Source organism: Equus przewalskii, chromosome 20 (genome assembly GCF_037783145.1).
Source record: "Equus przewalskii isolate Varuska chromosome 20, EquPr2, whole genome shotgun sequence".
Lineage (NCBI taxonomy): Eukaryota > Metazoa > Chordata > Mammalia > Perissodactyla > Equidae > Equus > Equus przewalskii.
Genome location: NC_091850.1, coordinates 7,408,964 through 7,430,698, shown reverse-complemented (window position 1 = coordinate 7,430,698; position 21,735 = coordinate 7,408,964). Strand labels below are relative to the sequence as shown.

Here is a 21,735-nt window from a genome sequence, read left to right as displayed (position 1 = left end):
TGAGAACATAAATGTTAACTGAGGAGGAAAAGATACTCCATGCGGGTGGAATGAACACAATAATATCAGAACATTTCCGTCTAATTGCAGAGTAAACATTTCTCTAGCAGGATTGCCACAGTATTGCACCTATGAGGAAGAAGAGATGATATTAGGCAAAATTATTTGGAAAGTTTTAACTATCTTTGTAATCCACTATTTTAACCTGGTGGCTACTGCTGGTGCTTTTTTGGGAGAGTGGGATAGCGGGGGCAAATAGGTGAGGAAGATTGGCCCTGAGCTAACAGCTGTGCCAACCTGCCTGTTTTCAATGTCTGATGCCACCAGAGCATGGCTTGATGAGCAGTGCATAGGTCCGTGCCTGGGATCTAAACCTACGAACCCTGGGCAGCCAAAGTGGAGCATGCAAACGTAACCACTAAGCCACTGGGCCGGCCCCTGTATATATTTTTTTTAGTATAGAAGAATTGATCTCTTAGGCTTCTATATTTCTTTGTAATAGTGTGGTAAATTTTAGTGTGCAAAATGATTTCCAAACTTGCATGTTAGCCCTTTTTGTCATCTAAGTTAATATTTACTGCTGGATTTTGTTGAGTGCATGATATTTAACTTTTGTTTTTCTTTTATTTGTCAATTTAAGGTTTTGCTTTTTTAGGACTGTTCCCTTGATTTATTAATAGGTACACTGCCACCAGTTGGCGGCAGGTTGCCATAGTAACACCTGCAAAAATGAGGACCTTCCTTGATTCAAGATTAAACCTACATCCATTACTCCAGATGATACTGTGACTATAAATAAATTGAAATTTCTAATTTGTGTTAAACTATATTTTAAAAAATACTAAAAAATATATATACTTTAGCAAGCTTTAAAGATATTTTAAACATGATTTTTCATAGAAAATAATTTCTGAGACAAAGGGATGTGTATTTCCTGTTTTTTTTAACCTTGTGATTTCATAGCTTATTCTTAATACTAGTTTTTGGTTAGGTAGTACAAGATAATTGCAAGCATTTATTGAGTGCTTTACTATATGCGGGATTTTATGTCTCAGCAGAGTTTTTCATGAACCTCATTTAATTTTCACAATACGCCTGTGAGAAGACTGATTATTACCACTGTTTTAAATCATTAGGAAACCGAAGCTTCGAGGAAATTTTCCATTTGCTCTGCACTTTAGTATAAAAAGTGTGGTGGCTCTTTCTCTTTTTAGGGATTATTAAGTTTAATAGAGAATTCTCTAATCAATACTTGGTATCTGCTTCAAAAAAATGCCTCAGAAGCATAAAGTTGAAAACAACAGCATAGGTTAAAATGGGCTTAAAATAAACAGATCACTGCCATATTTCAGCACAGTGAACCAAAAACTGAAGCATTAATTTAACCTCATTTGTGTTGGGTGTCAGTTGACCTTTGTGACAGCACTTTACTGCAAAGTGATTTCGTTGGTTTTGTGTTACACATTCCTTTGAGTTTGTGAGATCATTTAGACATTGCCCTTAACAACACCAAGTAATGTTCTGATTCCTTTCAAATTCAGTTGAATTTACTTTTTCTGACGACTTTGGAATGTTGGATTTTTTCATGGGCCATTTTAAGTGGCTTGATATTTAAGAAAGTTCAGACGTTCAGATTCAGTCCTAAATATATTCTTAAATAACCTCTGGGGCCTGGAAAATAAATGCTGACTAACGTTAGTTCCTAAAGGTCCAGCAGTTTGGAATGTTTCATGCTTTCAGAAAAGCTTAGTGTGAAGTTTCAATTTCTCATCTTTTAGCATTTTTCTGCTTTTCAAGTGCTCTGATTTGTTTAGTAAATGGGAAACATTTTAACTGCTCAGAAAAAGTCTACTTAATATTTTTATTTCCAACATTGTTTTCTAATAAAATTTTGATATTTGAAATACTTCTAATACTTAAAAAAGTTACTATCAATAAAGAGACCAAGAAGGGGAAGGAGAAAATATTTATTGAGCGCCTACTGTGTGCCTGGCACTATGCTTGATACTTTACAGATATTATTCTCATAACAGCACTGCAAGGCTTGAGTCATTGTCTCCATCTTCCGGTTGGAAAAATGAGACTCAGATTAAGTCATATGACCCAGTTGTGCAGCTGGTAAGGTGTGGAACTAAAATTTAAAGCTAAGTCTAACCAACTCCAGTTCTTTATACTACAGCCAACACCTTCTTTCTCAACTAATTCACATTCTAGATTGCCGTCTGTCCAGCCTTGGTTCTCATTATTGTCAACTGGTAGTTACTAGATGCCCACTTGTACATAATGCTTTGTGAACAAACAAGTGAAGAGTTATACTGATCAAGGTGGAATGATTTTGTGCAGACTTAAAGTCTGGGATACTCTGACATTCTCATGCTATGAAAACTTACAGAATGGCATTGATTGAATGGAACATCATTATCTTAATTTCCATCTTAGGAAGTAGAATTTTGGGGTGTCTTGGAAATAAAATTAGATAATGGAGGAGAGAGCCTTAGGTAGACTTGAATTGATTTGTGTTCTCAATGATCTTGAGCTTTTTTGTCCTTAACATCTACCACATATACCACATCTGAGCATTTTCTGGTTTTTTATTTTATAAATGAAAAACAGAATGTTTCATTAACCTAGAATCAACTTACTGAAATGGTAAGGAGAACTTGAATTCTAGAGGATTTGGTTTTTTCAGCTATGTGGCCACTAATTATCAGAGTTCCTTATGAGATAGGTCATTGGATACATTAATCATTGATAAATATATTCTCATGCCTCATCTCCTGAATTATGGATATCTTGAATTTCATTGTTTCCAAGTTGACCACTCTTACAAATGAAGTGATTTAGAATATGCATCATTTGCTAATATGTGAAGCAGGATAGTTTTTAATTATAATAAACACTGTCAATCTATTTAGTAATTATTTTTTACTTTGTCATATTTAAATCTTAGGTTTTAACTATTCTCAAGCAACTTGTACACTAAATTTTAAATGAATAGAACAACAGTAATGAAATGGTTGGAGGTTGGAGGAGTAAAATGAACTAATGCAAATACTTTTGAGAGACATTCTAAATACTTGGGTCTAGGAAGTTCACATTTTGCAAGCAAATTTATCTTTCAGTTCTTGAAAAGGGCCTATTATCTTGTTATAAAATAATCCACAATGGGGCAGTAAGGAGCTAGATGCATGACAAAGGCTCTGACAAGCAAAATATTTTTTAGATGCTGATGAGCAACATATTTAACTTGAGAGAATCTGAAACATCCATTAATATTTTTTCTACTCACATTATTGTTCAAATAAATCATATAAAAAGGTGGTCCTATGCCCTTTCTAATATGAAATCTTAGAAGATGTTTTCATCAGTCTGTGAAATTTATGGTTCATAATTTAACTTGCACTAAAATTAGTTAGCAGAACATACTTATAAAAGACATGAGTTTAAACTGGCCTCTAAAGAATACTATTCCCTTGAAAGCATTAAGGACCCTTTTGCTTTTGTGTATTTGAATTGCTCTTTGTTTCAGTGACATGTCTTTGACTTTCAGGGAAAGGCGTAGGAGAAGGAGCAGGAGTTCTTCCAGGTCACCAAGAACATCAAAAACCATGAAAAGAAAGTCTTCTAGGTCTCCGTCCCCTAGGAGGTAGGTTGAAAGCATGTGCTAAAACTAAGGCGGGAGCAGGGAAAATATTCTCTCTTCAGTCTATTTTTTAAACTTTCTATTTTGAGTGAGTAACATGTAATACATTTGTATGGTTCAGAAATCACAGTAGCATAAAAAGTGGTACTTCGATAGGTCTTCCACCTTTGTGCCCATCTACTCTGTCCCCTTAAGTAAGGCTGTTAGTTTTTTGGAATCTTCTTCAGGTTTTGTATGTAGATAAAAGATGAAAATATATAATTTTTATTTTCATTTTTTTTTTTATAACTGCGTGGACTTGCGTTGTTTCGCAATACCTTGGTTTATTTAACCAGCCTGCAGAATAGGTTTTCTTAATTTTCCTATTATAAATTACACAATGCTGTACTGAATAGCTTTGAAATTACATCAGTTTGTAGTGTGCAAGTATGTAGGAAAATTTTCCAGAAATAGTATTATTGGGTCAGAGGGTAAGTGTATTTGTAATTTTGAGAGATACTTCCTTATTCCCCTCCATGAGGATTGGCAGCAGCTTGCACTTTAACCAGCTGAGTGTGAGAGTGCGTTTCCCCACAGCCACAACAATGTTATGAAAGTTGTGGTTTTTGTCCATCTGATAGTTGAGAAATGGTACCAGTATATAAAAATTTTTAGTTTCCTTTCTCTTAAGAATGAAGGTGACCATCTCTTCATATATTTAAAGGTAATTTGTATTTCCGTTTCTTTGAATTGTCTGTATACTTTGCCCATTTTTCTGTGGGGTCTGTTTTTTGAAAATTCTTTCCAGGAGCTCTTTTTGTATTAGGGAGATTATTTAGTGATTTGATTTCAAGGCTCGTTCCTACTTTGTCATTTCTTTTTAGGAATTGTTTATGAGACTTGATTTTACAAAGGTTTTTGACTTTTATATAATTTCTCAATTTTTTTCTTTTAAGACTTCTAGATTTTGAGTCATAAAGACTTTTTTAAGTCTTTCCTATTCCAGGGTTATGATAGAATTCCCCCATTGTTTTTTCTTGTACTTTTATGGTCTTCTTTTTGCATTTTAGTCTTTGATCCATTAGGAGTTTATGCTTATGTACAATGTGACATATGGTTCTGATTTTATTTTTTCAGATCCTCTCTGTGGCTTCAATACCATTTATTAAAAACTCAATTTTTCTTTTACTTTTTAAAAATTATTTTTATGATTGAGGTCATAACAGTTTATAACATTGTGAAATTTCATTTGTATATTATTTGTCAGTCACCATATGTATGTGCCCCTTTACCACTTATCACTAATCTGTTCTCTTTGTCCATATATTTGTTTATCGTCCACATATGAGTGAAATCATATGGTGTTTAACTTTCTCTGTGTAGCTTATCTTGCTTAACGTAATACCCTCCAGTTACATCCATGTTGTTGCAAATGGGACAATTTTGTCACTTTTTATGGCTGAGTAGTATTCCATTGTATCTTCTTTATCCAGTCATCAGTCGATGGGCTCTTGGGTTGCTTCCACTTCTTGGCTATTGTGAATAATGCTCCAATGAACATAGGGGTGCATAAGTCTCTGAATTGTTGATTGCAAGTTCTTTGGGTAAATGCCCGTAGTGGGACAGCAGAGTCATATGGTATTTCTATTTTTCATTTTTTGAGAAATCTCCATACTGTTTTCCATAGTGGCTACATCAGTTGGCATTCCCACCAGCAGTGTGTTAGAGTTCCCTTTTCTCCACATCTTCTCCAACATTTGTCATTTTTCGTTGTGATTATAGCCATTCTAACGGGTGTAAGGTGATATGTTAGTGTAGTTTTGATTTGCATTTCTCTGATGATTAGTGATGTAGAACATCTTTTCATGTGCCTGTTGGCCATCTGTGTATCTTCTTTGGAAAAATGTCTGTTCGTGTCCTCTGCCCATTTTTTATCGGGTTGTTTATGTTTTTGTTGTTGAGTCATGTGAGTTCTTTCTATATGTTAGAGATTAACCCCTTGTTGGATATATGATTTGCAAATATTTTCTCCCAGTTGGTGGGTTGTCTTTTTGTTTTGTTCCTGGTTTCCTTTGTCTTGCAAAAGCTCTTTAGTCTGATGAAGTCTCACTTGTTTGTTTTTTCTTTTGTTTCTGTTCCCCATGTAGATAATGGTATTCAAAAAGATCCTTCTAAGACCAATGTCAAGGACTGTACTACCTCCATTTACTTCTAGAAGTTTTGTGGTTTCAGTTGTTACCTCCAAGTCCTTGATTCATTTTGAGTTTATTTTTGTGTATGGCAAAAGATAATTGTCTGCTTTCATTCTTTTGCATGTTAGTGTCCAGTTTTCCCAAAAACATTTATTGAAGAGACTTTCCTTTCTCCATTGTATGTTCTTGGCTCCCTTGTCGAAAATTAGCTGTCCATAGATGTATGGGGGTTTATTTCTGGGCTCTTGATGCTGTTCCATTGATCTGTGTCTGTCTGTTTTTGTGCCGGTACCATGCTGTTTTGATTACTATAGCTTTGTGTAGTACATTTTGAAATGAGGGAGTCTGATACCTCAAGGTTTGTTCTTTTTTCTCAGGATTCCTTTGGCTAGTCAGGGTCTTTTGTTCCATATAAATTTTAGGATTCTTTGTTGTGTTTCTGTGAAAAATGTCATTGGAACTTTGATAGGGATTGCATTGAACCTGTAGATTGCTTTAGGAAGTATGGACATTTTAACTATGTTGATTCTTCCAGTTCAAGAGGATGGAATATCTTTCCATTTCTTTGTGTTGTCTTCATAGGTTATTGTTCTGCTATCTTTACTGTGTTTTTCCCTTTACCAGTGATTTTATTTCCTAGGTTTTTTTTTTGATAATTTTCTTATCGCTCTTTGTGGTCTTTTCTTTCCTACTTCAATAAGTCCCTTTAGCATTTTCTGTAAAACTGGTTTCTTGGTGATAAACTCCTTTAATTTTTGCTTTTCTGGAAATCTCTTTCTCTTTCCTTCCATTCTGAATGATAACATTGCCAGGTAGAGTATTCTTGGTTGTAGGTTTTTTCCTTTTAGCACTTTAAATATCTTGTGCCACTCCCTTCTTGCCTGTGAAGTTTTGGCTGAGATGTCAGCTGATGATAGCCTCATGGGCTTTCCTTTGTATGTTACTTGTTGCCTTTCTCTTGCTGCTTTTAGTATTCTCTGTTTATCTTTAATTTTGGATGTTTTAATTATAATGTGTCTTGGTGTGGGCCTCTTTGAGTTTATCTTGTTTGGTGCTCTCTGGGCTTCCTGTACTTGGATGTCTGTTTCCCTCCTTAGGTTCGGAAAGTTTTCAGCTATTATATCTTCAAATACATTGTCTGCCCCTTTGTCTCCCTTTTTTTGTTCTGGGACACCTGTAATACAAATTTTAGTGTGCTCGATGTTGTCCCAGAGTTCCCTCAGACTGTTCTTGTTCTTTCTAATTCCTTTTTCTTTTATCTCTTCATCTTGGGTGATTTGCATAGTCTTTGGTCCAGGTTGCTGATTCGGTCTTCTTTATGATCTGCTCTGCTATTGAGTCCCTCTAGTGAACTTGTCATTTCCAGTATTATATTCTTCATTTCTGATTGGTTCTTTTTTATATTTTCCAGTTCTTTATTGACATTCTCACTGTGTTGTTCTTTTCTTCTCCCAAGATCAGTGAGCATCTTTATGACTTTTTCTGTGAAGTCTTTTTTAGGGAGATTGTTAATTCTGTTTCATTAAGATCTTTTTCTGGGATTTTGTCCTCTTCCCTTGCTTGGAACATATTCCTGTGCCTCTTTTTCTGTGCTTATGTCTATGCATTAGGTCAGTTGCCTATGTCTCCTGATCTTGGAGAATTGGCCTCATGTGGGAGATGCCTTTTGAGGCCCAGCGGTGTGCTTCCCTCTCATCACCAGTTCCAAATGTTCTAGGACTGACCCCTGTGTAGGCTGCATGTGTCTTTCTGTTGTGGCAGCATTGCTCTTGCTGCAGGTGCCCAGGGTGTCTAGGCTGTTTCCTTGGCCAGCTGGTTGTAATTCTCAGCTGTGTGTGGCTGCTGTGGACCCTTTAGTCACTTTGTTGTGTTTGGGGAGCCCCAGCACAGTTGGCTGCAAGATCTAAAAGCACATTCCTGTTGCAGTTTTTCAGTTAAGTGAGTAGGCCCTCAGTGTGGCTGGATGCTAGGTTCAGGGGCTTACAGTTGCTGTAGGCCTCTGGCCTGCAGTGCTATTGTGAGCCCTCTTAGGATTGCAGCTGGGTGTGCCTTGCCCCAAGCATGGAGGCATCCAGTTGTATCAGGCCTTAGGCGGCAGGACTGATCGCTTATTTTGCTCTTTGTGAAGCATAGGTCTTCTGTTGCTGATAAGCCCCACGGACCACAAGTGCCTACACACTGTTAACACAGTCCTGGCCATGTACATCTTCTGGCCCCCTGTACTATATGCAGTCACCCCACTGCAGAGGCCCCCACACATTCCACTAATGCTCCACCCACGCCACTACTCCTTATGCAGGCCCTGCCCTGCAGAGGCAGACACTTGCCTGCCTGCAGAAGATCCAGGCACCCAGTCTGTGCAGGCTGAAAAGTTGCCCAAGGGCTTGCTGTTGGGTGGGAGCAGTCCCTAGGACAGGCTGCCTGCCCTGGCTGAACTAGATTAAATCTGCACTCCAGTGGGTGAGGCAGACCTTGGGCTAACAGGCCAGGGGAAGAACTCCGTTGGCATCTGCCAGCATCTATGTCACCACACCTCTACTAGGTCACAGTAATGGCTGTTGCCAATGTCTCAGTTCCTGGAGAGGTCTCACCTCTCACTGAGATGCACCGAGAGCCTATCAGGTGAGTCTCTTTTCACCAAAGGACTGTGCACCTTTCTTTCTGGTGATTTTAGGTTGCTTTCTGAAATGGGTGAATTTGTGTGTGGGCCCTTTAAGAGATGCCTTTTTTCCACTTATATCCCATAGCTTTTCTAGGGGTATTCCCCATTGTAGTTAATAGCCAGCAAAACCAGATATTATGAGACTCCTCTCAGTTGTGCTGAGTCCAAAGGATGCTGATAGCAGCAACACTCCCCTGCTCAGGTCCCACACTCCTCCAGGGAAGGCTCCGTACCTTAGGATTGCTCCTGGCTGGCAGTGATGTGCTGCAGCTTGTGAAAGTGGCTTTTTTTCTCTCCAGAAGGAGTTTCTGCCTCTTGCGCCTCAATCAGGACTGTCCATTGTTGTGGGGGTTCTTTTTATCCAGATTTCAGTTGTTTCTCAGGGATAATTGTTCCAAGGTTAGTTTTAGATTGGTTGTGTTCATGGGAGGAGGTGAGTTCAGAGTCTGCCTATGCCGCCATCTTGACACCAACCTCCTGGTCCTGGACTTTTATTTTGTGGGAGGTTTTTGATTACTGTTTCAATCTGTTTAGTTGTGGTTGGTGTATTCAGATTCTCTGTTTCTTCTTGATTTAGTTTTGGGAGGTTGTATAAGTCTTAAGAATTTATCCATTTCTTCTAGATTGTCCAGTTTGTTGGCATATAGTGTTTCATAGTATTCTTTTATAATCCTTTGTATCTCTGTAGTGTCCTGGGGGTGTTCTTGCTCTGCCCTCGCTGTCTACCCTCTTGGGGTGCTGGCTTGATGAATGTGCCACTGCACTAGCTTAGCCATCTCTGTGGGGCTTTTGCTCAGGCTATGAGGGAACTTGGAACGTGAAGGTGTTCCCACTGAGAGCCCCTCCTTGCCCCTCTTTTCTCAGAGCTGTGTGGTCCCACACCCTGGGTCACTTCTGCAGAGGAAGGAGATCCCCTTGTCTCCTTCCACTTCCTCTGGGGCGTCCAGCACCTCCACCTTCAGATGTATGGCTGCATGGGTCTCTCAGACGTCTTTTGTATTGTGTGAATGTGCTCTGTTAGTTTATGGATGTCTTTTTTGTTGTATCTAAGGGGAGCTCACTCCATCAAGATGCTGATGTCACTTCTCTTTCTTTTCCTTTTTAAGTAACCTGCCATTTCTAAGTTTCTTGGGTCCCTTGGCATCCTTCCTTTGATTTGGTACAGGTCATAGCCTGACAGAGTCTGCAGCAGAGAAACGTGGTCCCTTTAAGGACAGGTGACCTGGGATTAGAACTAAAAACTCAATTTTTCTAACCCTAGTTTGATATGTTGCCTTTGTCATATACTAAATTTTTCTCTTTGTCTTTGGGTCTATTTCTGGGCCTTCTATACTTTTAGATTGTTTTGACTGATGATTCATGTAGCAGTGCCCCATGCTTTTAATTATTCAGATTGTATAGTACTTTTTAATGTCTAGTAAAGACTATTCTCCCCTGCATTCCCCATTGCTCTTTTTTTGGGCTTTTCTGACTATTCTTGTATGTTTATTTTTCCTTTTGAAGGTAAGAGTCAGTTGTCTGGGTTCTAGAAATGAAACCTGTTGATGATTTGTGTTACAGTTGCATGAAATTTAACTTAGAGGGGCCAGCCCAGTGGCGCAGCGGTTAAGTTTGTGCATTCCACTTCAGTGCCCTGGGGTTCACTGGTCTGGATCCCTCATGCAGACCTAGCACCTCTCATCAAGCCATGCTGTGGCAGGCGTCCCACAGAAAGTAAAGGAAGACGGGCATGGATGTTAGCTCAGGGCCAGTCTTCCTCAGCAAAACGGGGAGGATTGGCGGCAGATGTTAGCTCAAGGCTAATCTTCCTCAAAAAAAAAAAATTTAATTAAAAAAATAATAAAAAATTTAACTTGGAGAAAATTGATAAATAGGTTTATTAATAAATAAACCTTTATGGTGGTGAGTCTGTCTAGGGACCTAGTATATCTTTTTACTTATTCAGGCCTTTCTTAGTGTTTTTTGGAAATGTTTCATTGTTTGTTTCATATAGAGTTTATGTGTTTTCTAATTTTATTCCTAGTTATTTTTCACTTTTTTGTTTCTCTTGTAAATGTGATCTTTCATTCTGTCATCTAATTGGTGGTTGGGTTTGTACATAGTAGAGCTATTATTGTCTCTATACTTATTCTTTCATCGCACTACCTTCCTGATTGGTCATAGTTGATCAGTTGGTTTCCTAGGTATAAAAAAGAGAAATTTATAAAAAGCCTTACCGGAGTATAGGGGCATGTTTCTCAGACAGGGATCTTTTGTTTATTTGCTCATGGGTTATTGTTCTTAGGTGAGAATAATGGAAAGCCTAAGGCACTGTAGAGGTCCGCCATATTTTATATTTTTTAAAAAAATGCTTTGCTCATGAAAGTAAAAACTTTTCTCATTTGTGAACTCAGATTAGGCAAAGAGACATATTCACAAAGTGTCACTCCCTTCCCCATTCCTGCTACCTTGCTTCCTATCCACTGTCTGTAAGTGATCAGTTGTTTGTTTTTTTATTCCTGTTGCTTTTTGCAGAATTAAGCATATACATATATTTGAATTTCTCCTCCTTCACAAAACATGATATATACATATGATATATATAGTCTGTGTGTTTGTGTGTGTATATGGTCAGTGACAGTACTCAGCTCTGCCTCCACCTCAAATTATTATTATTATTTTTTTTTGAGGAGGATTAGCCCTAAGCTAACTACTGCTGGTCCTCCTCTTTTTGCTCTGGAAGACTAGCCCTGAGCTAACATCTGTGCCTGTCTTCCTCTACTTTATATGTGGGACGCCTACCACAGCATGGCTTTTGCCAAGTGGTGCTGTGTCCACACCTGGGATCCGAACCAGCAAACCCTGGGCCACCGAGAAGCAGAACGTGCACACTTAACCACTGCACCACCGGGCCAGCCCCCTTGAATTATTTTTTATATTGAGAAATAATTTACATATCGCAAAATTTGCCCTTTTAAATGTGCAATTTAGTGGTTTTTAGTATGTTCACAATGTTGTGTAACCATCGCTGCTGCTTAATTCCAGAATTTTTGTCACTTTAAAGGAAAGCCCATACTCATTAGCAGTTACTTCCCATGGCTCCTGGCAGCCACTAATCTTCTTTCTCTCTCTCTGGATTTGTCTGTTCTGGACATTTCATATGTGGACTCATAGTATGTGTGGTCTTTTATGTCTGTTGTCTTTGACTAAATGTAATCCTTTCAAGGTTCATGCATGTTGTAGCATGAATCCAATATTTCTACCTTTTTATGGGTGAATAATATTCCGTTGTATGGATAAAAACATGTTTTATTTATCTGTTCATTAGTTGATGGACATTTAGTATTGTTTCCATTTTTGGCTATTATGAATAATGCTGCTATAAATATTTTTGTGTAAGTTTTTGTGCAGATATGTGTTTTCATTTATCTTTGGTATATACTTGGGAGTGGTAATTGCTGAACTCTCTCTGTTTTTGAGAAACTTCCAAATTGTTTTTCAAAATGGCTGTGCCATTTTGCATTCTCATCCGCAGTGTATGAGAGTCCCAAGTTGTCCACATCTTCACTGACACTTGTTATTGCCTCTCTCTGGTACAGCCATCCTAGTGAGAATATAGTGCTATCTCGTTGTGGTTTTGATTTGCATTTCTCTAATGATTAATGATGTTGAGCATTTTTTCATGTGCTTATTGACCATTTGTATATCTTTGGAGAAATATTCATCTAAGTCTTACTCATTTCAAATTGGGTTATTTGGTTTTCTGTTGTTAAGAAAGAGGTAGGAATTCTTTTTATTCTGGATTTTAATCCATTAGCAGATATATGATTTGCAAATATTTTCTCCCATTCCGTGGGTTTTTTCACTTTCTTGATAGTATCCTTTGATGCACAAAAGTTTTTAATTTTGATGAAGCCAAGTTTACTTTTTTTCTTTTATTGCCTGTGCTTTTGTTGTTATACCCAAGAAATCATTGCCAAATCCAGTGTCTTGAAGATTTTTCCCTAGGTTTTGTTCTAAGAGTTTTATACATTTGGGTCTTTAGTTCATTTTGAGTTAGTTTTTATATATGGTGTGAGGTAAGGGTCCAACTTCACTCTTTTCCATATGAGGATATCCAGTTTTCTCAACATTGTTTGTTGAAAAGGTCGTTCTTTCCCCTTTGATGGAATCTTGGCACCTTTGTCAAAAATCATTTGAACCATATTTGTGAGAGTTTATTTCTGGGCTTTCTATTCTGTTCCATTGATGTATATGTCTGTCCGTCTTCCAGTACCACACTGTTTGATTCCTGTAGCTTTGCAGTAAGTTTTGAAATTGGGAATTGTGGGTCTTCCAACTTTCTTCTTTTTAAGGTTGTTTAGGTTATTTGATGTCCCTTGAGATTCCATATGAATATTAGGATGGGTTTTTTTTTAAATTTCTGCTAACGGTTCTAATGGGATTTTGATAGGGATTGCATTGAATCTGTAGTTCGCTCTGGGTACTATTGTCGTCTTAACAGTGTTTAAGTCTTCCAGTCCATGAGCATGAGATGTGTTTCCATTTATTTGTATTTACTTCATTTAGCAAATTTTTTGCTACCTCAGTGAAATTTATTCCTAAGAATTTTATTCTGTTTGATGTGGTTGTTCCCTTGACTTTTAAGAGTTTTGTGTGAAAATACATATACGCAAATATGTTGCAAATATATTTTTCTTGGTTTTCAGTTTTTCTTTTGAATATGGTAATGTTTTTTTTTTTTGCCTTGCAAAAGTTTATGTAGGCATTTTAATATTTTGTTTTCTTGTACCTTGACTTTTAGTTATGGTTAAAAAAACTTTCCCTTCACCTAAGTTATAAAGAAATTCACCCATGTGTTCTTCTAGTACTTGTATTGTTTCACTTAAAAAAGTTAAGTCCCTAATCCATTTGGATTTATTTATATGGAATGAGATATGGGTCAAATTTTATCACTTACCAAATAATAATCCTGTTGTCTCCAAGCCTTTTATTTATAAAAGACCATATTTTCCCTCCTAATGTGAGATGCCACCATTGTTGTATTAAATTTTTGTATGTACTTGGATCTGTTTCCTAAGTGTCTTTGTTCCACTGGTCTTTGTGTTTATTTTTAGACTATTCCAAATTAAGAGAAAGAAGTTTAGGATTTCGTATTAGGGCTGTTTTGAGTAGAAACTGTGTGTTACGCTTCTTATATGAAATGCATCATTTTTTCTCTCTAATTATTAGGGTTTGTTATTTTTATAAATGGAACTGTCATTCCATCCTCCGCTTCACTTTTGCTCTCGAATTGGTGGGACTTCTTTGTAGTAGTGAATGAGGGGGGCCTGTGGCACAGTGGGTTATTTGAAGTTCCAGGTTTTGCTAGGAGTCATTCAGCCCTGCCTGGGAGCCACATCTGATTCTTTATCCTTTTCATTCCTTTTTGCTTACACATTCTTTGCTTTGAAGAAGTGGGTAAACCACTATATTTGGGTTTATTTTATTCTAATTATATTAGATAAATAAATCTTGAATGTTTCAAAACTAATTGACACTGCCAAATTGTTTTATGTGAACACATGGTGGCCTCTGGAAAAATGATTTATCTATCTTTGAAAAATTAATTGTGGTATGTGGGGGAGTATGAGGGGTTATAGGACCCATTTATGTTACCTGGTGAAACTAGGTGACTGATTAACTTATTTACAATGTGTTAGTGTTAGGTAAGAAGTTTTTGTCAACAATATAGTAGGTCTGTAATTTTAGAAGTTAACTGACATATTATCAATATTCTTGTAGCAGAAATAAGAAGGATAAAAAGAGAGAAAAAGAAAGGGACCACATCAGTGAAAGAAGAGAGAGAGAACGGTCAACCTCTACAAGAAAGAGTTCTAATGACAGAGATGGGAAGGAAAAGCTGGAGAAGAACAGCACTTCACTTAAAGTAAGCAGCAGTCATTCAGTGCTTAAGCACTCAGTTAATGCTTGAGATCTGCTTTATTGTATTGAACTAGTTTCAGACTAAAAGCTCCTTTAGGGCAACAGTGTCTTGTACATTTTTGTTATTCTATAATATTTATTAAATTGATAATATTTTTAAAGTAAATTTTTGAAGGGATGAGGTAAGAGCTAATTAAAATTTAAACAATTGCATTCCTTATTTTAGAGAATCATAGAATGGCATACAATGATTTTTAGACTATCTATAGATAACAAATGTATTTGATTTTATACTAAGATTTCTACTTCAATGCCATTTTTTTCAGTATATTTGTTTCAGCAAATTTGACAAATGTTTGTCGTCATTGGTTTTGTAATATATACTGAAATTAGGTTTGTGGAAGTAGAATAATTAATAGAAAAGCAAATTCCACCACATAAGGATTTTTTTGGATAAATATTTAAAGTATTTGTGAATTATGTTAATTCCCTTATTATACTGGTAAGTATATTTGTATTTAGAAATCAATTATGAGTTCTGGAGCTTTTATCTTAGAGTTTTGTTTCCTCTCATACTCATAGAAGGTTGTCGTCATCCTCAATAACATTGAGAACATCTCTTGAGCACTTACCGTGTGCCAGACATTGGTCCCCACATGTTCTCATTTAATTCTCCCTTAAGCTGAGGTCAGAATTTGGACTGTTCTTGAACAGCTCTTGCTGTGAGGAATAGTGACTTCCTTTCCTATATCCCCTTATTTTTGCTTCTTTGATACCCAGATTACAGATCTGTCTTGGCACCTTTTTTAGTCTTTTAGCGGATCTGACCCACTTTTTCAAGTGAGTCAGCAACATTCACTTCAACATTCAACTAAGGAATACTTCCTTAGACTTTCTGTTCACCTATTTTAATTCAATTTCCACGGATTGTCCATGTTTTATAAGTATAAAGGACATATTGATAGATGTTTGCATATCCTATTTATATGAAAAGGTAATGGCAGAAAATATCCAGTTTTATTAGTTCACAGAAGATAAAGTCACGTATTTTAGCCATAACCCAAGTTAATAGCAGGCAGCTCTTGAGAAAAATATTAAACGTATACCATAACATTTATTGTAGGAAAAGGAGCACAATAAAGAACCAGATTCAAGTGTGGGCAAAGAAGTAGATGACAAGGATGCACCAAGGACTGAGGAAAACAAAGTACAGCAAAATGGGAGTTGTCAGCCAAATGAAGAAAACCTCTCTACCAAAACAGAAGCAGTATAGGACTGACAAATGCACCTCTGAACACACGCTGGAATAAAATCCAAAGCTTTTAATTCTCTCAACAAGATGTTAAACAGTGAAGAAATCCAGATGAGCATAAAAATATGAACTGACAGCTTTTCTAGTTGTTAGGTGACTTTGTGGCCATCTTGTTACTGAGTAAGAAAATAAAGCATGGACGTGATGAAAATAACAGATGTTACCCAAACCCCTCACATTCTAGAATCTGTGCATTTCCATGGTGGCTGACACACTTGTTGTGTGGTTTGTTAGTGTTTGCCGAGAACCATTACAAAGAAAGGGGACAGCAAAGATTCAAATTTGGATTATCCATAAAGACTGAAGATAAGCATTGGAGGCTCTCTTTAAAAAAATGCTAGTTACTGAATTTTGTATTGTTTTACCTTTTTTTCCCTAAATTTCAATATATACAGATTGATGGATGATGTGCTTGAAATCGGTGCAAATATATACACACTCTTTAAGTGCAGAGTATGTAAGAAGTTTTAACATTTACTTCACAGGATTTGTAGTGATTGTGTTAAATTCTCACTATTGTGTTTTCTTTTGCTCACTGTTTAGGACAGCAGTTTTTCTTTAAAATAGTTTTACAGATTAAAATTGCTTAAATAAGTGGATTAAAAAAACTGACAATGCATGCTACTGTTCTCTTTTAAAAGGAAGAGCAACTGTGTTGAATACTAATAATAATGTATTAGTATTCAGTGTTTAGAATCATTGGGTCTCCCCACAAAGTGAGCATTTCTTTTGAACTTGACATTTCCAAGCTTATTATGAATAATATTGCAGTGTGTATTGTCAGCTGTAGGTGGCAAAAGTGCCACTATAAAAAGAAAACTGGGTTTTCAAAATGGGCTATGGGAGCACAAGCTGAAGCTTTAGTGCCTTCTACAATGTGGTATACTGTTTTCTAGAATTTTATATGTGGTAGTTACTCTCAATTCATATGGAATTTAGATGGATATTCCATTCACTCCCATAGAGAAGTGTGCAAGTGGTATGTCAGAAGAGCTTCTTACTTAGTTCACCCAATATGAGAGGGAAGTCCTATTTTCAAGAGTGATTTTAGAGCTTAAAACAACAATGCAGTTTTGGGACCATCAGTTTTATACTGTGATAATTGAAAATGAAGCATGTTCTTATTTTACTTAAATCAAAGCAGACTCTTTAGTTGTCTACATCGGATGGCCTTAATTATTACCTCTCAATCATCTTCTCATAAATGATGTGCAGAAATTATACTTAAAGGAGAATACATGAGGTGGTTTTATGTTTAAGGGTATGTTTACTTGAGTTTAAAATACAGGTCATTCGTCATTCTTAGGCTCAATTTTTGCAGAAAGTATGCAAGTAGTAAAATGACAACATTGCTGGTATTTTCCCCCAAAACCATAACTCATAGTGTCAGAACTCTTTCATTGTTGTTATATTTCCAAAAAGTTATACCTTTTAATTAGCATGTTATTAAAAAAAATCAAGTATAATTATTTTAATGCAATCTAATACAATCAAATTACTCAGTTGCCTTACCTCATGGGAAGAGTTACTTATAGATTTAAAAAGCTGAGTAGCACATCAGTTACTTGGTTTCAACTTGAGTTTTCTTTTAATATTAATACTATTGAAACTTAAGTATTTGGTGGAGAATGGAAAGAATTGCCCTTATTGCAAGTAATGAAACCTGGTTTGATTATGAAGCTGCTTGATTACTCTTCATGTGTTCAGAATTACTGTGTTTTTTTTTTTTCCTTTTTGTCACTGTACATTAAAAGTTTTGAAAATGCTTTACTATGTAAAGTATAGATGGTCATTTTAATCATTCAACCACATACGGTTGGCTGGTAAACAGCTTATTCTGATACAAGAATGCTTGGGTGCATATGGAAAGATTGAAGGAGTGTGTGTCTTGCATCAACAGCTGTCTTATTTATGATATGTAAGTAGAATAGAGCAAATGTTTGAATCTTTGTTATTTTTAGTACTGTTTCTCTAATAAAGCTAAGTATTTTAGAGGAAAGTATTTGTTTATGCATTTCAAAACAGCATCTTAGTTTTATCTTGTTCTTGTTTTAGTTGGCATAGAAATTCTTTTGACATGGAGAATGCATGTTTGTGTGGTGTCTATAAAACAATCATTTAGAGTTTGAGTGTTTCCTTGTACTCTGGACTCTATTAAATGTTTTTTATGTTGGTAGTTAACACATTTAATTTGATTCCTACTGCTAATTATTTTTCTTGCTGATGATATTTATTCAGCTTTCAAATAATCATACTAATCTTCAAAGACATTGACTTGTAAAAAAGTTGGGCATGAGTAGGACTACAAGAGATCTGGACAAAGTGAAATCATTTTCCTAAACGGGCTTATGGGAGCCACGCTTTCTAGGATCGAGCGAGAATGGGGGAGCTGTGTGTGTGGGAGAGACAGGTTTCCTCTCCGTTCGCTTTTAAGAGCTGATATGTTTCTCTTTGTCTATTATTTTCTTTGAAGGCATTCTGCTTTTTCTTTAAGACTGTTCTTTTTTATCCCACATAGATGATGTCAGTAAAACTTGAGGTAAGGCCAAGAAGATAGCCATTTTACACTTGATACCTTCTGTAATTATCTTTTTTAGCTTGTATATTACAGAGTACACTCTGTTTCCTTAAATTGTAGTTGCTACTGATCATTCTAGACAAATTCTGTGGGTCCTCTTGTTCTTGCTTTTCAGCACTGCACACTGAACTGGTAGTATAAGATGGTCTTTCATAGCCTAGCCAGTTTCGTGTGAGAAAACAGCTTGTTAACTTCTGCAGCTATCTCTAATTATTTTCCATTTAATTAACTTATAATTGCAAACACTAGTCAGCTTGTGATTTTATGTTTAGAATTCTTTTTTTCAAGACGTTTAATATGTACTGTGTTGATCTGTTGATCTTCAGAAAGTGTCAGAGGCTTAAATTTTGATACACGAAATTAAAAATAAAAACTGGCATTTAGAATTGCTTTTTTTGGTCAAGAAAAGAATTTCTTTTGTGATATTAGTCATTTTTAGGACCCTCATTCATTCGTGTATATGTTGCTATCTTTATCTTAAAACAAAACAAAAAAAACCTTAATCCAAACCTCTCAACTGAATATATTATTCAAACTTAAGGATTGTAATGTATAGTAATAGGCTTTTAAAAGTTTGAAAAAATCTAATAGAAATAGTATGATTTGATTTAAATTTTTCTTTAGTAGTTGAATTAGCAATTAAATCCCTTCGGAGGGATGGATTGAATAACTTTACTTTCCAGTGAGTCATTTCTTAATATTTTCACTAAAAAATAGTAGCTGATTTTAACTGGTCGGGGTATGGGGGGGGAGTGGGGAGCAGGTTATGAAGTAGAGCCATTTCCACAAATTAATTATGTTTCTTACATGTTTAATATTCTTTTATTTTCACTACCTATATGCTTAATATTTTCTCATGTTTGTTTACGAATATATTCATTTAAAATTTGTTTTCAGATTTCCACAGTTAGTGCTCTTAGAAAGATGAATTATGTTTCTGGAAGCAGGAGTCAAGTATAATGTAATAAAATAATCTTTTAGGGGCTGGCCCCGTGGCCGAGTGGTTAAGTTCATGCGCTCCGCTGCAGGCGGCCCACTGTTTCGTTGGTTCGAATCCTGGGTGCGGACATGGCACTGCTCATCAAACCACGCTGAGGCAGCGTCCCACATGCCACAACTAGAAGGACCCACAACGAAGAATATACAACTATGTACTGGGGGGCTTTGGGGAGAAAAAGTATAAAATAAAATATTTAAAAAAAAATAATCTTTTAAAATAAAATTGACTTCCCTACTTACTTTTGGGTTTGTAGGTGAAATTGTTTTTCTTTTTTTGGTGAGGAAGATTCTCCCTGAGCTAACATCTGTTGCCAGTCTTCCTCCTCTGTTTCTCTTTTGCTTGAGGAAGATCAGCCCTGAGCTAACATCTGTGCCAATCTTCCTCCACTTTGTATGGGTGGTGCTGGCACAGCACGGCTGATGAGTGGAGTAGGCCTGCACCCGGGATCCACACGCCGGAACCCAGGCATCTGAAGCAGAGCACACGGAACTTTAACCTCTGTCATGGGGCCGGCCCCTGGAATTGTTCTTAAATACACTTTTATTGGTGATTCTGCCTAAAGATTGATACATTATTTTAAAAGTAAAAGCTATTACTGATTTTTGGTCCATATTCAGTTAGGTTGGATTTAGTAACTAAGAAGTACATATTTTTCCATTCTACTTTAAGGTACTTTTATAGTTTATAGCAATTAATTTATTACAATTAGGCATTTATATCTAATATGACATTTCTTAATATATTGTTTTTAAAAATAAGTTTTTAGTCCGTTGCCTGATTTTTTAATTTACGTTTTATCTAGCTAAGATTTTAACTTTGGAAATTGCCAACTTTTTGGAAACTTCACATATTTTGCCACTAGCGTTTTATTTTCCCAGGATTGGAATGGAATTGTAGTTCCTTCCATTCTTGATTGACTTTTATTTGCTAGATAGATAATTTCTTAAGTATTAATGTAAGTTCAAATTCATGAAAATCATACTGAAAGAATTAGAGTTGAAGAGATTGAGTGTTATCAGTTTCTGGAAGGCAACAAACTGTTGGGAAGCAATCTACAGAATTCTCTGATTTCCACCGAAGTTTGCATTTGAGTGTACTGTGTACTTGTGTAGAGGTAGTTCAGTTGCATAGTTAAATGTCACTCTCCTTCATCTTAACTAGGTTAATACAATAGTCCTCTTCTTTACATAATACTATGATTATCAAGGAAAGAGTTTAAAATGTAAACATAAAGATGCTGCATAGGTGGTGTATATTTATGTGAGTAGGGCTACTTCTAAATGGTACTAGAAAAGGTTTATCAAATGTTGCTATTGTGTTATATTTTTAATAAAATGAAACTCTTAAAATCTTGCCACTGTTGAGTAGTAATTTCACCTATTTCTGAGACATTTATTTGCATATTTACAGCTTATTTAACTGAAAGGTGGTAATGGGCTCTTTTGGGATTTCAGTTACTTCCAAAACAGGTTTTTGGACATTGGGCAGTCTTCACGTTGTGTGGCAGTAGCTTTAGTCAAGGCTTTGCATCTTTAACATTTTGTTGTGTTCTAGTAAGTGATAGCTGCTTTTTGAATGTCTTCTTTACAGAATCAGCTTCTTGGCTAGGGTATTTGTACAGTGAAAATTGTCACTGCTTGTCTTTTAACAGCAAGTGAAATGCCTTCTTTCATTTTATCAGTATAGCTCTCCATTTGGTGAATGAGCTGTGTGTTCCGGGTGGTCATTTAAGTGAGAAAGCCTGTTAGTCAAAAGTGCCTCTTCAAAAAAATAAATTAGCTATCAGTTATGTAAATGGAGAATCTTCTGTGACCTGATGACTTAGTTGGTCCAGAGATGGCAAGGCTATATGTGTTGGTTTATTTATGTAGGCCAGCTATTTTAGCTGTGTTCTGTGGTTAAAGGCCATGAGCCATTTTGGTTTCAAGATATGTTATGGGATAGAGTGTGGGTGAGAGAGGAGAGGCCTTTTAAAGTGTCCCCGTTACAAGTAATGAGTTTGGGCCTCCAGGTGTGACTTTCTCCACAGGGATCCTGAAGACAAATGCCAGGTTGGAGTAACAGCTGCATTTGGCAGCAGACCTCCAGACAAAATGTCTCTCATTTTTATTGTGAATGATTACAAAATAGTAATTACTTGAGTATAATTCTAGTGCATTTAATTTTTATAATAATTTTCTTACTTTGGGAAAAAGATCCAAAGATTCACTGAAGAGTAGTTAAGTCTCTTAAAAAGTATGCTACTCGATGTAGTAATAGCCACAGTATGATAATCAGAGGTAGTAAATGCAATCAATTATATATATATAGGCATGCCCTGTGAGCCTTTTCAACTACCTTCTGATAAGCACCTGACACAAAGCTCTTATTGAATATTAGCTATTGTAATACTGGTATGTTACTAGCACAATAAATTTATCCTGTTCTGAACAAAACATTGAATTTCAATTGCAAGTCTATTCCTC

General features: G+C 36.2%; 1 protein-coding gene across 7 annotated transcripts in view; it reads left to right on the top strand.

The window, feature by feature from the left end:
- The window catches only part of SREK1 (splicing regulatory glutamic acid and lysine rich protein 1), a 47,753-nt gene extending 27,130 nt beyond the window's left edge, over positions 1–20,623 (top strand). For 5 of the 7 annotated variants that reach the window (XM_008541776.2, XM_070587421.1, XM_070587422.1 and 2 more), the window contains 3 exons: positions 3,551–3,646; positions 14,240–14,384; positions 15,504–20,623. In XM_008541776.2, coding sequence (XP_008539998.1) covers positions 3,551–3,646; positions 14,240–14,384; positions 15,504–15,653 — 391 coding nt within the window. In that variant the 3' untranslated portion in view covers positions 15,654–20,623. The remainder of the gene's footprint in view (positions 1–3,550; positions 3,647–14,239; positions 14,385–15,503) is intronic. The other 2 variants (XM_008541777.2, XM_070587424.1) reach the window with 1 other exon arrangement.
- Positions 20,624–21,735: the final 1,112 nt, after the last annotated feature.